Source organism: Pelodiscus sinensis, chromosome 15, assembly GCF_052426305.1.
Source record: "Pelodiscus sinensis isolate ZL-2025 chromosome 15, ASM5242630v1, whole genome shotgun sequence".
NCBI classification, from domain to species: Eukaryota; Metazoa; Chordata; order Testudines; family Trionychidae; genus Pelodiscus; species Pelodiscus sinensis.
The window spans coordinates 23,850,403-23,867,066 of record NC_143066.1 but is presented as its reverse complement, the minus strand read 5'-3'; the positions used below and the strand labels follow the sequence as shown (position 1 = coordinate 23,867,066).

Sequence of the window (16,664 nt, the reverse complement as noted above, 5' to 3'; positions counted from 1 at the left end):
GTCCAGCGGTGTGTACTCTGCCCCTTCACGGACTGCTTATCTGGGTATTTCTACAAGCATCCAGTGACAGAGGCAGGGCACTACAGAGGAGACTCTGGCAAAGGGACTGGAGGTTGGCCGGTTTTAATCACTAGCCAGCATAGCGATGATGAGGTCTGCAGAAAGCAGCAAGTGAAGTCAGTGGGCAGAGGCGCAGCAGATATCGAAGCTGCTTCCTGCAGGAGGCAGCCGGTGAGAAGGGTCTTCGCAAGGCAGCATGCCCCCGGGGAGCACCGCACCCTTCCCCAAAATATTATTTTTGGGGGAAATCTCATGATTGTTGAGTTATTCTGATTCACAGGGCTTGACACAATTTCTGAACATGCGAGTTGGCAGGTCCTGCTCCTGTGCGATGGAGACACAGCCCTGACATGGGGTTGCCAGGTGTCCGGTTTTCACTCGGACTGTTCGGTATTTGGCTCCCCCAGTCCGGTAAAAAAAACAGAAAATACCGGACACGTGAAGCCCGGCAGTTTCCCCATCTGGCAGGGGTGGGGGAGTGACGCAGTGACTTTTTTTTTTTTTTTTTGCTCAACTTTGGTCTCCCCCCCTTTTTTTTCCTCAACCAAGTTCGCCATGTTCGGGATTTTTGTTGAAAGCATCTGGCAAGCCCCCCCCCCGACCAACCTGCTCTCAAGCCCCCTGTGTGGCTGTGGACAAACCAGACTGACGCTAACCCTGGTAACGCTTCAGTACGACACGTCGCTGCGGGAGGCGGGAAAGGGCGGGGCAGAGCCGGCTCGGGCTCACCTGTGGCTCAGGGCCCCGCTCTCGCTCTTTACCCCGCAGTGAGCAGCAGCCCCACAGAGCCCGAGCGGTAGCGGGGCCTGCTCCTGGCTCGCGCCCCTCCCAGAGCGGGTGGGGGAGGGGACTGGCCTCACTGCCCTGCCTGCAGGGCACGAGCTCACGGGAAGCGCGCGCGCGCGGAGCAGACTCTAGGACCCGGGGGGGCCGCTTATGCCGCGGGCTTTGGAAGCCCTTCAGCGCTACTGGGAAGAACCACCCCCTCCCCGTACTCGCCCCGCCCCTTTCCGGCGCGTTGCTGTGACGTCCTCGCCCTGCGCCGCACGGCAAGGAGGCGACGCGTGCTTTCACCGTCCGCGTGGAGCCCTGCGGCTGGATTCTCTGCTGCCGCCGCCGCCATGGCCGACTCGGAGCAGCCGGCCGCGGCGCCGAAGCGGCGGCACAAGGCGCAGTACCTGCCGGGGCTGCAGGCCAAGCGGGCCCGGGGCGGCGGCGGGCCGCGGCAGCTGGAGCTCGGCATGCAGGGCATCCTCATCACCTGCAACATGAACGAGCGCAAGTGCGTGGGGGAGGCCTACAGCCTGCTCAACGAGTACGGGGACCTGCTCTACGGGCCCGAGAAGGTGCGTGCGGCCGACAGAGCCCGCTGGCCTGGCTCCGCGCTCTGCAGGGGCCCGGCCTGGGCCCCGCCCCCTCCCCTGGGTCGCTTTGGTGCTGCTGCGTCAGGGTGCCCCAGCTACATCCGCGGGAGCCAGGTTATTATCTGGGGATCCCCCAGCCTAGAAGGGGGCCCCGTGGTGCGGCGCTGCAAGCGGGCAAAGGCCAAAAAGCTACTCCATGCCCCCAGGCATGTACAGGCTGTTTTGGCAGCACAGTCATGTGTAAACAGTTTGTGTCGGGCAGTGCAGTGAACCCCATACCAGCAGACGCCCGGGACTGGCTGATTCCTGTGTTCTTCTGGTAGCTTGGCCGTTGCTGAGCGATGTAACCTCTGATTTTTTTTCCCATCCATGTGCAGAACAAATTTTGTTATGTGCACCACCAATAGAAGCACAGGCTGTGGGCACTGTTAATTAGCTGGGAAGCACCTGAATCTCCTGGGTGGCTGCCCAAATGCTCAGCTGACAGGGAATACTGCAAGATCTGGTTGCCTCGCTGGGTACAGAGGTGGATTGGGGATATGGGATCTGGCTAGGAGGGGTGGGTGCAGGCAAAGATTAGCAGTACTAGGGAGTTTGGGTGTGTCTCCTGTCCAAAAAAGAAAGCATGCTAATGTTCTTGTTTGTGGATGTTAGAGGTATGGATGTAAGATTCCATCTAATTAGTTACTGGTTAAACAAAGTTTTTAACCAGTTAAATGACTAAACAGAGGAAGGTATTCCCCCTGCCATGTGCAGGAGCTGCTCTGGCTGAACTGGAGCGCCCCTGACTGAGGCATGCCCGGGCTAGCTCTTCCACAGACTAGGAATGCAACAGTTTTTAAAATACAGTAACTGTGTAACTGATTGAAACAAACGACAGGACTATGCAGCACTTTAAAGACTAACAAGATGGTTTATTAGGTGATGAGCTTTCGTGGGCCAGACCCACTTCTCAGATCAAATTGTGGAAGAAAATTGGCATGACCATATATACCATTCCATTCCATGCCAATTTTCTTATATAACAGGCTTTTAAAATTAAATCACTAGACAGACAAAAAAATGAAATGCTGATTTCCACTGCAATAACTTCTGAGGCTGCTCCTAAAATGTCTCACTGCTTGAATTCTGGCTTTTAAGGCCATAGGCATAGTTGTTGCTGCAACTTTTTTATTGAGCAGTAGATGTGATTTCTTAACTGTTCACTAACATCTCATTTAGTGCAGCCTCTTGTTTCAACAGTTTACAGATCAAGATAACAGATTGTCAGGAAGTGAAGAGGAGGAAGATGATGTTGAAAGTGCCTTAAAGAAAGAAGTTGATCAGATTCGCACATCGACTGAACAGAAGCTGCGAAGATTCCAGTCAGTGGAGAGTGGAGCTAACAATGTTGTGTTTATTAGAACGCTGGGTGTAGGTGTGTAGTGAAATAACGGCTGCCCAGCACAACATGCACAAGATGCTTTTTAGTTTGCTGGACTGTGACACCACATGATTGCCAAAGAAGTGAACATACTGAATGTTCATGCAGCCTTCCTCTTTCCCTTTTGCTTTCCTATTGAACACTCTAGTGACTACAGCCATATTGGGATTTTTGCCCAAGCAGAACCAGGCTGACCCTTTTTAAATGTAAAAGGGTTTCATGTTTTGCTGAGCTCATGCAAAAAAAGGCATGCTGGTAGAAACAGCCACACATGCAATTCTGTTTCCAGATCCCCTGCCTTGTTATGAAATAACAAATATGAGCTGGAAGACCATATAGTGTATTGACAGTCCAATAGACACGAGTAGGGTCTGATCTTTCAGTCCTTGCTCAGGCAAAACTATTGGTGCCCGAGTAAAAAAAATCTGCAGAAGTAGACCTTCAGTGTTGTAACTTCTGGGTACTCTCCTATGCTTCACAAGCCAAAATTGTGGAAATAGTATGTACTCCCTACTTTCAGACTCCATACCATTTTCTAAGAACTCTACAGAAGTTCTGGTTCTGTTTATTTTTATTTGTAAGCAAGTTAGATTTGGTGCTGTATCGGTTTTTTAAAAGGAAATTCTTTTAATTTTTGTGCTCTTATATCATTCTCTTGTAGAACCTGAGAAGCTTGTGCATCATATATTAAAGGACTTGCATACTACTAAAAAGAAGAAAACAAGAGTTATTCTGCGCATGTTACCCATTTCTGGAACCTGCAAGGCTTTTATGGAAGATATGAAGAGATATTCAGAGACCTTCTTTGAGCCTTGGTTTAAAGCCCCTAATAAGGGTACTTTTCAGATTGTGTACAAAGCTCGGAATAACAGTCACATGAGTAGGGAAGAAGTCATCAAAGAATTGGCAGGTATGTATTTATCTGACACGGCATGATTGTAGACAAGAGTACCTAAGACCACATGTGTAACTAAGGTCAAGTTATTCAAGCAGGACAACTTGAATAGACGTAAATGGTGCAATACAGCAAACTCAGCCATATTGAATTATGACTTTTTTTATGTTCACAGAGCTTAAGGAAAAACACTTGAATGTGCCATTAACACTTCTTTCTGGTATCAGGTTTTCATTTTAACAGATTATAAATCAGAGGAGCATGCAGTCGAACTTTGTTGGATATAACTAACTATGACAATACCATTCCTGCAAATTTCCAGGATTGTATTAAAAATTCTTCTTTTAATATTGGGAAATGGTTTCCCTAGATTGTAACTTAGGTCTGGTCTATGTTACAGAGTTAGATCAATTCAGACTGCTTACATCTACCTATGGAAATGCCTATGACTGAATGTCACTCCCTTGAACATAACTGCCCCAGTATGCTGACACAACTGCACCTCCACAAGTGGTGCAGAGACAAGGTTGATATGGTTGAGTCAAAGCAGTGTCAATGTAGATTGATTGTGTCTACTGGCTTTCACAAGCTGTCCCACAACTTCTCTCACTGGCAATACAATCCGTGCAAGCACTCCTGGTAAGAACATGCACCACCAAAACAAGGAGCAAAGTGTAGACATGCACAAGCAATGTAATTACAATGGTGGTTGTTGCTGATTTAAATCAAGTCATCTTAATTTTGTGGTATAGATGTGGCCTTAATTAAACACACTGCCACGTGAATTTAGAATTTTCTCCTTGATAGTTGTTGCGGAATAGTCCTTTGATTCAAGAGTGTGTTTCTAAGAGTCCCAATCTATCCTGCTAGTTTGGGCAGTTTAGTGACTGAAAACTCTTGATTGTTGCTGTCATAGCTGTACTAAGGTTTTGGAAACGGTTCTTTTGTGGAATTGGAGCTTGTCTTGGTTGCTACAACAGCAAGTTTCTCTCATTGTTTAGATAACTTACTGCCATTTTAACTATCCTCTCTATGATTTGTGGTATTTTTTTAGAACTTGTCTGATTAAAAGTCCTTGGACTTGGTGAGGACTCAATTGATATAAAATAAAATAACACCTCATTCGCACTCTTCTCTATGAAAATATTCCTTCAGTTTCCCCACTGATACAAGATTATTTCCTTTTGTTTCACAGGAATAGTGGGCAGCTTAAATCCAGAAAATAAAGTGGATCTTAATAACCCCCAGTATACCATTGTGGTAGAAATAATAAAGAATGTCTGTTGCTTGAGTGTGGTGAAAGACTATGTTTTGTTCAGAAAATATAATCTACAAGAGGTGGTGAAAAGCAACAAAGAGGAGCTGGTGCAGCAAAACCTGTCGAGTGCTTCACAAGAGGAGAAATCGGAAGAGATAAAACAGGCAGAAGAGGACTCTAAAGAAGTGAAACCAGAAGACAAAAGTCAAAGTGAAGAGGAATCTAAGCCCAATGAAAGCGACAATCAGCAGGCATAGGGAATCTGATAGAAACGGAAAACAAACACTAAAGATCACTATAAAATAGACTGGCTTAGGGTTCTGAAATGGTCGTTTAGAAAGGAGCTTAATTTTTTTATTTTAAATTTGCTTTTTAAAATATCCAAGTATTATAAAACAATTTTTTAATACTCCATCCTGTGTTTGCTGTTAGAGTCCGTTTTGTAGCACGCAGTGTCAGAGAGAATGGTGCTATTTGTCACTTAAAACATTTCACCCTGATTCTCCAAAGCCTTCCTTGTGTGGTCAATGATCGGTGTACGGGTATGTCAGATATTACCATTCTGATCTGGTAGCATTTTATACTCACATACCACGTGGAAATAACTACCAGAGGGTGCAGGACTGACTTGCTGTCTGTGCCTCTGGACATTCTGAGATGCCAGTTATGCGGGTATTGAGAGGTCTGGAAAAGGACGGGCTCTTGCAAGGGGATTTATTTGAAAATACAATGTCATTTTGTTTTGGTGACATGACTTTGCCTAGCATGTAAACCTTGTTTTATTAAATACAGAACGAGTGATAAGCACCTGACTTCCAGTATGTTGTTCAGATGACTGCAAACCTAGTTTAAGACATATTAACATGTCTTGGAAATATGCTGGGTGTAGAAGAGAAATTTCCTCCCTCAAAATAGCTCAGGCTATGCCTACATTTGCAGTTTTTTCCTCTGACAATTTTGTTGGTGATAGAAAAGCACTAGTTTGTGTTTACACTGTTTTCCACAGTTATTGGAGTGAGTTTACACATGCAGCATTTTCACTGCAGATGAGAGAAATGCACTGTTATCGCACTATACAGTGCTCTGGGACAAAAAGCAAATCATTTCTGTGGCAAGGCTGGATATGTGCTGGAAGCACCCAGTCCTGAGGTAGGACTTCCTACTGTCCTGATTTTGCAGAGCACACTCTGTCTGTCTCTGTTTGCATTGTGGGAGGCAGCAGGAGCATTCCACACTAATGATTTGTTGTGTCCCAGAGCAGTGAACTGTGCCAGGGCCAGGTGTCAGATAGAAACTAACTGGTAGGAGTAGGCAGGAGTGCTGAGTTTTACTGGAAGGCAGTTAGAGATATAAAAGCAATCAAGAGTTTTCACCAACACATCAGCGCAAAAAGATTAATTGGGGTGGTTTTTATTTTTGTGCTGAAACTCAGCAGTTTGTGCAAAACATAGATTTCCAGTGAAGACATTGGTTTGTTTTTTATGCAAGAACCTGACTTAGCCCTAATAGTGTTATCAAACCCCTCTGTTACCCTTCTCCCTGAAATTCCCGTAATTTTCTAGAACAGAAAGATGCCAGTGTGGAAGTCGTGTATAATTGTTACAAGAGCACCCTGTGGCATGTCTTTCAAAAATAGCAATTTGCATCTTGGACAGAAGCATATGTGGATCATACCCAATCTAGAGCTGTGTTTCCAGTAGCTACCTGTAAACAGTCCATTTCTGAGGATACTTATTCCAAAGGCACCTTAAAAATTTCTCTATTAAGTAGTCTTGTTCATTGGTTTTATTTTAACTGGATTCATGAGCGAGTTAAACTTTTTAAAATTTCTTGATGTGAAATTAGCTCTCCGTATTTCATACCACCTGGTAGAAAAAGGGGTTAGCTTACGTTTTTGTACGGTTTCAGTTTCCCAAAACAAATGTTTTGCCTCAGATTGGAAATTACTACTGGGTTTTTCATCTTCCTGTAACATTTAAAGAGCAGGTCTCTTAAGTTACAGTAGCATTTTTGCAAAGATGAAAAAGTTTAACAAAGGTTTAAAAGTAACATTTTAATATAGTGCAGCTATAACTTGTTTTCCAACAGTATTGTTGCGATACACATTTTGTATAAATGTGTGGCTTAGGTATTTCAGGATACACTTATTTACAGGTGTTGCTCATGGAAGAATAATTGCTCCAAGTAATGCCAGCTGTATTGATCGTGGTTTAATGAAAAGGACATGTTTGAGCCTCATAAGTTCTGTTTTTATTATCTCTAATATTTGTAAAACTGTCTTACATTTGAAAATTAAACCTCCCGTATTCCTGTTTCTCTTCCACGCCTTCTTTTTCTAGAATTGATGCTTCCTTAAGCCCTGTTTGCTCACCTCTAGTGCTGTTCTTTTGATTCCAGGCCTGAAGAGACCATTCCACTCATTTACTGCGACCTGTATAACAGGCCATAAACAGCCCCAAACAATTCAGAGTTCTTTTAGAAAAACATCTAATTTTGATTTTAAAATGTTAACATGGTAGAGAACCTACCACAACCTTTGCTAAATTGTTCCATTACTTAATTGCTCTTTTAAAATTGTACACGTTTCCAGTCTGAACCTGTCTTGCTTCCAACTTCTAGCTGTTGAATTGTTATCCCTGTTCTGATAGATTGAATGGGGATTGTCATATTGTAGCAGGCTCGTTATTAAACATGTTTCCAATTTAGAGACTTCAAGTCAGTCTTTTGTGTGCTAAATAGTATGAGCTCCTTGAGACTCACTAGAAGGCATGTTTTCTGATTCTTTAATCATTTTGGTGGCTCTTCTCTCAACTCTCTCCCATTTATCAAAATCCTTCCTGAACTGTGGATACCAGAACTGGACACTGTATTCCATCAGAAGTTACCTTACCCCAGTGCCACCTGTAGAAGTAAAATAACCTTTCAATTCCTACACAAGATTCCACAACTTATGCATCTAATGATCACATTAGCCCTTTGGACCACAGTGCCCCATAGCTAACTCCTGTTCAGCTCTTCATGCCCCCCAGTCTTTTTCTAGAATGGATGCTTCCCAGGATGCAGCTCCCCACCCCCCCAAATCCTGTTAATCTGTTCTATATTCTTTGTTTCTATAAATATACATTTACCGGTACTCAAACATACATTGTTTCCTCATCGTTTATCAAGTGATCCACATGGTTCTGTATTAGAAACCTGTCCTTCCTCTTCATTATTTCCCATTCCCCCACCTTTTGCGTCAGCTGTGCCCTGTATCAGTAAGGATTTTGTTTGCTTCCAGGTCTTTGATAAAATTGTTAAATAACATTAGGGCTAAGAGGTGATCCCAGCAGATCTCTCAGTAGAAACATAGCCACTTAATGTGGCTCCCCTGTTAAATAGGTATCAAATTGTAAGTGTAGTTAAACCAGTTTTTAATCCACTTAAACTTGTGCCACATCGGTTTCATATGCTGGTTTTTAATCAAAAGGTCATACGTTACAAAATGGAAGTATATTATGTCATCAAGATTATCAGCCAAATTTGTGATCTTATTAAAAAAACTAAAATAGTCTGTCTGGATATAATTCCCATAAATCCATATTGATTAACATTAATTGTGTATTACTCTTCTTTAATTGAGTCATATCAGCTGTGTTGTTATACTTAATTCATACACTTTAAGGCCAATGGTCACCACTGTGAGAAACTAATATGATATGTACATTATAGGCCAAAGAACTTCCCCCACTCACTTCTGTAATAGAAATTATAAATCTGAAATTCTCAAAGCCATAGTTTAAAGGCGACAGTGAAACCACCCTTTACGTTTATTTAAACCAGCAAATGATTCATTCCCCCTTCAGAATGTGATGGGTTGTCACCCTTGGGCTACGTCTAAACTGGAATGATTTTCCGCGAATGCTTTTAACGGAAAAGTTTTCCGTTAAAAGCATTTGCAGAAAAGAGCATCTAGATTGGCATGGACGCTTTTCAGCAAAAGCACTTCTGGCGGAAAAGTGTCCGTGCCAATCTAGACACGCTTTTCTGCAAAAAAGCCCCGATTGCCATTTTCGCGATCGGGGCTTTTTTGCGCAAAACAAAGCTGAGCTGTCTACACTGGTCCTTTTGCGCAAAAGGACTTTTGCTCGATCAGGAGCAGAATAGTATTTCCACAAGAAGCACTGATTTCTTACAGTAGGAAATCAGTGCTTTTGTGGAAATTCAAGCGGCCAGTATAGACAGCTGGCTAGTTTTTCTGGAAAAGAGGCTGATTTTCCAGAAAAACTGGCCAGTCTAGAAAGCCCCTGGAGTGAAAACTGGAAGCTGGTGAGCATGCTGTGCTCCCAAACCATTCAGCTGTGATAGCCTCACAAGCAGTGCTCTGCTAGTGCCAGCCAGCCCTTTCCAGGCCCTTTTTTCACTCAACATGACAGCAGGCGGTGTCAGTGAGTGCTTTACCTAAGCCAGTGGTTCCCAGCCTTTCTGAGCATACAGACTCCTTTTCAATCTATTAAAATTTCATGGGCCCTCCCAAACAATCCATTTTTGCTATCCCAGTTAAACCCTTCCCACCACTCTACTAGCTTTTCAACTGTCAGAGTGGGGTGATGTATTAAAAATGAGAGGGGAAAAAAAGGTAAAAAGTGACTGACCTGTTTACAAGCCAACTCCAGAGTATAGTCACAGCCTGTCAACTTCAGCGTGAGCAGAGGGATGTGCAGATTGTAGGGCATGGAGCTTCTCCGGTCCTGTTAGCTGCTTTTTGCCTGCGCTGCTTCCTCAGCTCCTGTCCTGTGCCCATCCATGGAGTGAGATGGCTCTCATGGCCAAAGGGAGCTCTGGAGCTCCCAGCTCCTCAAGGGCAGAACTTTGGGAGGGTAGGAGCAAGGGCGGAACTTTGGGAATTTGGTTGGGGGGGGGGCCATGAGGTAGTCAGCAGCTGTTCCCTGGGGCATGCCATGTGACGGGCCAGTCGGCAGCTGCTGCCTGGATCAGGCCTGAGTGGTGGGTCCCATGCTGCCAGTCAGCAGCTGCTTCCCAGGGCTGGGGCACTTGGGCTATATCTACACTGGCGGGTTCTTGTGCAAGGGTTCTTGTGCAAGAACTCTTGTGCAAGAACTCGTCCACACTGCCATGTGCCAGATGTGCTTTTGCGCAAGGGCATCCATGGCAGTGTGGACTCTCTTGTGCAAGAAAGCTCTGATAGCCATTTTAGCCTTTCTTGCGCAAGAAACCCCTGCCACGTGTCCACACTGCCCTCTTGCGCAAGAGCTCCTGCACAAGAGAGCTTACACCTGTTAGAAAAGAGCATAGCTCTTGCGCAAGAAGCCCTGTCTTCCAACACCGTACTGTAAATCTTGCACAAGAGCGGGCGGGCAGTGTGGACGCTCTGCGGAAGAACGGCTGTTCTTGTGCAAGAACCTGCCAATGTAGACATAGGCTTGCTGTCTTGTGGTCATTCTGGGGTATAACTGTCCCTTTCCGTTTGATGCAAAACAATCACATTCCAGGCACATCCCATTGTCCTGGCACAACCAAACCCTGATGTTGCTTTAAGTTAGGATAAGAGGAAGCTGCCTACCAAATTTGGTGGTCTTAGCTCTTGCCATTTAGGATGAGTTCTTGAACAAATGGACTCATAGATGGATGGACACACAGACAGATGCACAAACTTTCTAAAATATATAGAAGATAGCACATACAATCCACAAAAGATTGATGTTTAGCAGCTCAAGACTTTTAAACTGATATCTCATGAAGCATACTTTGTATAAAACATATCACAATATGACATTGGTGAATATGGGGGTGCCCGGATGTAAGAGGAAGATGATCCACCCCTGGGTCCTGCCAATCTGACTCAATGGGAAAACCCCTTTCTGATCCAAAACATAGTGATCAGTGCCTGAGCATGCGGGCAGGACCCACCAGCCAAACCTCTTGGCTGTGTCTAGACTGGCCAGTGTTTCCGGAAAATCAGCCGCGTTTCCGGAAAAACTTGCCAGCTGTCTACACTGGCCACTTGAATTTCCGCAAAAGCACTGACTTCCTACTGTAAGAAATCAGTGCTTCTTGCGGAAATACTATTCTGCTCCCGTTCGGGCAAAAGTCCCTTTTGCGCAAAAGTTTTGCACAAAAGGGCCAGTGTAGACAGCTCAGATTTGTTTTGCGCAAAAAAGCCCCGATCGCGAAAATGGTGATCGGGGCTTTTTTGCGGAAAAGTACGTCTAGATTGGCCATGGACGCTTTTCTGCAAAAAGTGCTTTTGCAGAAAAGCGTCCATGCCAATCTAGACGCTCTTTTCCGAAAATGCTTTTAACGGAAAACTTTTCCGTTAAAAGCATTTGCGGAAAATCATCACCAGCAGCCTGGCCAGCAGGCTCTTTCCCCCACTGCCTCTGGATGGTCTTGTGCCTCAGTAAATCCAAAGACCCTCTGGCTCGCGCCACTGACCAAGAGGAACTGAGCCCTGCACGTGCCAAAGCCCTGGACAGTGAAGCTCTGGAGAGGTGGTGGCGGCATGGGGGGGAGTTGAGAAGCAATTTCCAAACTGCTTGTACTCCGATGCTGCAGACTCCAGAGTAGCCCCCAGGGCAGGGGCTTAGTGCTCTTTTCACACACTACTGCCCTAGGTCCTGCCCCCAGGGAGCACAGGGCTGCTCCATTCTCTACGCACCCTCCGCGGCTGAGCCACCTTTCTTGAATGGGTTCACTGAAGCCTCTAAAGTCAGGTTCCCTGGTCCCTGGTGCACATTGCATCCTTAGGGCGTAATCCCTTCCCACCCACACTGTATCCAGGAGACAGGTGGCAGATGGGCTATGTCAGTGGCCAGCAGCTGCCTGTCTTTTGACACTGTGCAGGCAGGAAGGGACAAGCTGCTTCCAGTCACAAAAGAGGGGGAGAGGAAAGGGGAGGAGGAGGAAGAGAAGAGTTCTGCAAAGTCACAGGCCAGGTCACTTCCTCTCTCTCACACCACATGGGTCCCAACCCTTCCCTCCTGCACAGTACTGGAAGGCTGCTGCTGGCCACGTTCTGGTGAGAATCCCTAGCAGAAATCTAGGGGGGCTATGACCCTGCATTTTTCCTGCCCACAAGTTGCCTCAGGAAGACACATCCCCATGTTGCCAGGAGAGGGGGATTCATCTTGGGGTCCAGTGAGGCATGGACAGCAGAGTGCTCCTGGTAGAGAGGGCCTGGTCAGGATGGTCGGTCATCCTTCCTCGTGAGAGAGGTATGCAGTAGAGTGAGTATGTGTCACCTCTTCCAGGGCAAACCCTAAAGCCTTATAGCTAAGAAGGTCAATAATAAGACTCCAAGTAGGCAGAATTTCTTTTTAACAAGGGCTCAGTCAACTTGATGTTAATTTGAATGTTTGTATGGTATAGTTCTGATTGATTACCATTGAACTTGCTTGACTACAAGTAATTTTACTGGGTGTCCCATATTTAGCATGAAGAAATTTGGTCACCCTAAAGAGTGCTGGTCCCAGGCAAAAGAATTTCTAACCTGAGTATCAAAATTAGGTGGACTGCTGGGCTACATTTATACTGCACCCTTTTTGTGCAAAAGCCTATGCAAATGAAGTGTGAATTAGCATATTGTTGAGCTTCATTTGTATAATTAATTAGGGGCCGTTTTTGTGCAGACGCTTCTTGCACAAAACCGGCCACTAATTAATTATGCAAATGAAGCACAGCAATATGCTAATTCACGCTTCATTTGCATAGGCTTTTGCACAAGAAGGGTGCAGTATAGACATAGCCCTGGTATCTTTAGTCAGGGTGAAATACTGTTAATTCAATACATTCATATTGGTCGGGTTTTTAACCAGATGAGGACAGGATAGCTCTGGGGTCCTAGGCTTTGGAGCTGGGGGTATTTTGGCTGTAACCTCTCTATTGTTGGTTCATGCAGTGGCTGGCCTGAGCCTGTATGCAGCTGCAAAGTGGGTGTATCCCTGCCTGTGTGAATGCTGGTGACAGTGTAGGATTGGGAGTGGTCTGCAGTTTGTCACTGCAGCACACTGTTAGAGGGAACCCAGCCTGGTGAGTGAGAAGGCTCCATCATACCCAGTTCCAGATGCCTCCCCACAACATGTATACCCCCCCCCCCAGGACAAAAAGGCAGCAGAGTAGTCATATTTCCTTGCTGATACTTCTTCTGGGAGCTGGGATTAAAAAACAAAACAAGCCAACCCCCAGCTCTAAATACCATTACAGCCGCTCTCTGAGTTATGAACAAGTTACAGACCAACACTTGGTCCGTAACTCAAAGTGTTCGTAACTCGGATCCCATAGAGTTACATGCTGACCGCGTTGTTCGTAAGCGTGGCTCGCCATTCGTAACCCGCATCTGCATTTACGACCGCTTTGGTCGTAAGTGCAAATGGTCCTACATGGAGGTGGTCGTAACTCGGGGAGCGGCTGTATTCTGTAGCAAAACTGGCACCATCCAACACTTTCCCATATTTTCATTCACTCTAAAACCAATCAGAAAGATGCTCACCATTCCTGCACATCATAAGGGGGGACAGCTCTTCTGATGGATCCCCTTTAATTTTCATCCTTTTCGTATTGGCACATATAATTCCCTGTTACAAAAATAGACAACCCAGGTGTTTTAATTCTATTCTATTCTATTTATTTATTTATTTATTTATTATAAAAGCTCCTCACCATGATATCAAAAGGCCCAAATACTACATGTTGTGCTGCCCAAAACTTCCATTGACTTCACTGGGAGTTTTGGCTCACCATTCACTGTTGAAATCATATGTTATAAGGCTACATAGCAGCCATGAACAGCAGCATTTAATGCCTCCATTGTAATGTAAAGCAAAATAATGAAGCCTTTCACAGTCAATTACTATTTGCTCTGTAGTGATTATGGTGATTCTGTGCATCTTCATGATGATCAATTGTGGAATCTCCATCACTGGAGATATTTAAGAGCAAATTGGATAGGCATCTATCAGGGATGATCTCCATAGTGCTTGGGCCTACCATGAGTGCAGGGGACTGGACTTGATGCTCTCTCAAGGTCCCTTCCAGTTCTAGTATTCTATGAATTTAAACTAGGGTAAGTATTTAACAAGAGGCTAATGTAGTGCTTTGAGCTTGTCTACACTGGCAAATTACTGTGCTGTAAAGTTGTGTCTCAGGGATGTGAACTGCCCCCCCCCTCCCAGCACAGCAAGTTACAGCACAGCAGCATTTTAAACTTGAACATGTAGACTAAGCCTAAGTTTATAACAGTGTAGCTTGCCCCTTAAGGGATGGAGGACTGGGGCCAGGCAACCCTGATTACGGAAGGAACTGCTAGAGTCCATCTGCACCAAGTTAACAACACTTGGAAGGTAATAAAGTGATAGGGAATAGCCAGCATGGGTTTGTGAAGAACAAGTCATGCCAAACTAATCTGATAGCTTTCTTTGATAGGATAACGAGCCTTGTGGATAAGGGAGAAGCGGTGGATGTCATATACCTAGACTTTAGTAAGGCATTTGATACGGTCTCGCATGATATTCTTATTGATAAACTAGGCAAATATAACTTAGATAGGGCCACGATAAGGTGGGTGCATAATTGGCTGGATAACCGTAGTCAGAGAGTTGTTGTTAACAGTGCTAAATCCTGCTGGAAAGGGATAACAAGTGGAGTTCCGCAAGGGTCTGTTTTGAGACCCGTACTGTTCAATATCTTCATCAATGATGTAGATATTGGGATAGAGAGTACGCTTATTAAGTTTGCAGATGATACCAAACTGGGTGGGGTTGCAACTTCTTTGGAGGATTAGGGACATAATTCAAAATGATCTTAGAAAGTTAGAGAAATGGTCAGAGGTAAACAGGATGAAGTTTAATAAAGAGAAATGCAAAGTGCTCCACTTAGGAAGGAACAACCAGTTCCATACATACAAGATGGGAAGCGACTGTCTAGGAAGGAGCATGGCGGAAAAGGATCTAGGGGTCATAGTGGACCACAAGTTGAATATAAGTCAACAGTGTGATGCTGCTGCAAAAAAAGCAAATATGATTCTAGGTTGAATCAACAGGTGTGTTGTAAGCAAAACTCATGAAGTCATTCTGCCGCTCTACTCTGCACTAGTTAGGCCTCAGCTGGAGTACTGTGTCCAGTTCTGGGCGCCACATTTCAAGAAAGATGTGGAGAAATTGGAAAGGGTACAGAGAAGAGCGACAAGAATGATTAAAGGTTTAGAGAACATGACCTATGAAGCCAGACTTCATGAACTGGGCTTGTTTAGTTTGGAAAAAAGAAGATTAAGGGGGTACATAATAGCGGTTTTCAAATATCTAAAAGGTTGTCACAAGGAGGAAGGAGAAAATTTGTTCCTCTTGGTTTCTGAGGACAGGACAAGGAGTAATGGGCTTAAAGTGCAGCAAGGGAGGTTTAGATTGGACATTAGGAAAAAATTCCTAACTGTCAGGGTGGTCAAATATTGGAATAAATTGCCAAGGGAGGTGGTGGAATCTCCCTCTCTGGAGATATTTAAGAACAGGTTAGATAGACATCTGTCAGGGATGGTGTAGACGGAGCTTGGTCCTGCCTTGAGGGCGGGGGGGCTGGACTCGATGACCTCTCTAGGTCCCTTCCAGTCCTATGATTCTATGATACCTATGAACAGTCTCAATGGCACTTGGATGGCCGAAATCCTGCTTGGATCCTAAGAGAAACTTTGAATTGGGACCCAGCTCTGGATAGAAGGGTGGAGAGAGAGAGAGTGACAGATCTGGGGTTGGGCCTGCGGGGCCAGTGTGTACCTAGAGGAATGAATAAATAGGACTCCAAGGCGGGTAGTATTTTAATTGCCACTGGGGAATTGTCAATTGATGATCCAAGAAGGGAAATAGAGGCAGGGCACCTGGGAGTGACTATAAGAGGGACTACAAGTTTGTAACATCCATGAACTGATGTAAACATATGACGTCTGTCTGCCCATAGCCTTCATAGATATCCAGCCCTGTCAGGTTTTCCATTGAGCCATCACTTCAGGGTTCAGTGGCTCCCCTGCAGTCATGCAATATGTCAGGGTTTGAACTTGTATCTTCACAAACACAAAGGCTGCGTCTAGACTGGCAAGCTGACTACACTGGCCGCTTGAATTTGCGCAATAGCACTGACTTTGTAATTTACAAACTCAGTGCATCTTGCGCAAATACTTTCACTCTCCCACTCGGGAAAAATCAGTGTAGACAGGGAAGAACTGTTTTGAGCAACAAAGCCCCGATGGCGATCCGGGCTTTCTTGTGCAAAATCGCATCTAGACTGGCCACAGATGCTTTTGCACAAAAGCACTTTTTGCACAAAAGCATCCGTGCCAATCTAGATGCGCTTTTGCGGAAATACTTTTAACGGATAAACTTTTCCTTTAAAAGTATTTCTGCAAAATCATGCCAGTCTAGATGCAGCCAAAGAGATTCAGTGAGGATCATCCCAGGTTCTTTGAGACACAAACTTTGCTTTCACTTGCTCCCTTGAAAATTAATTGGCTTCAGTGCACACTGGGCACAATTCTGCCCTTCACTTACAATCATGCAACTCTTAATAAAGTTAGTGGGAGTTGCACCTGTATAGCAAGCCTATTGATTTCACTGGGCTTATGTGCAGAATTTGTCCCCTCCATCCATATCAAGAAGAAAGAGCGGAGCTGCTTTTGGAACA

At 45.0% G+C, this 16,664-nt stretch overlaps 2 protein-coding genes across 2 annotated transcripts in view; one reads left to right on the top strand and one right to left on the bottom strand.

The window, feature by feature from the left end:
- The window catches only part of ACSM3 (acyl-CoA synthetase medium chain family member 3), a 52,306-nt gene extending 51,391 nt beyond the window's left edge, over positions 1 to 915 (bottom strand). Inside the window, exon 1 of the mRNA XM_075899432.2 lies at positions 790 to 915. The gene's annotated coding sequence lies outside the window, so the exon portion shown is untranslated. The remainder of the gene's footprint in view (positions 1 to 789) is intronic.
- A 43-nt stretch (positions 916 to 958) lies between these two features.
- THUMPD1 (THUMP domain 1 NAT10 acetyltransferase adaptor) lies at positions 959 to 7,314 on the top strand. Its single transcript, XM_075899437.2, has 4 exons — positions 959 to 1,406; positions 2,667 to 2,841; positions 3,509 to 3,757; positions 4,938 to 7,314. Exons 1-4 carry the CDS (start codon positions 1,182 to 1,184, stop codon positions 5,255 to 5,257), a joined length of 969 nt encoding a protein of 322 aa, XP_075755552.2. The 5' UTR covers positions 959 to 1,181; the 3' UTR covers positions 5,258 to 7,314.
- Positions 7,315 to 16,664: the final 9,350 nt, after the last annotated feature.

Bases quoted from the DNA above. Each gene is read 5' to 3' on its own strand.
- THUMPD1 (XM_075899437.2), top strand. From the start codon at position 1,182: ATGGCCGACTCGGAGCAGCCGGCCGCGGCGCCGAAGCGGCGGCACAAG. The intron at 1,407-2,666 runs GTGCGTGCGGCC...TTGTTTCAACAG, and splicing joins TGCTCTACGGGCCCGAGAAG to TTTACAGATCAAGATAACAG. The intron at 2,842-3,508 runs GTGTGTAGTGAA...ATTCTCTTGTAG, and splicing joins TATTAGAACGCTGGGTGTAG to AACCTGAGAAGCTTGTGCAT.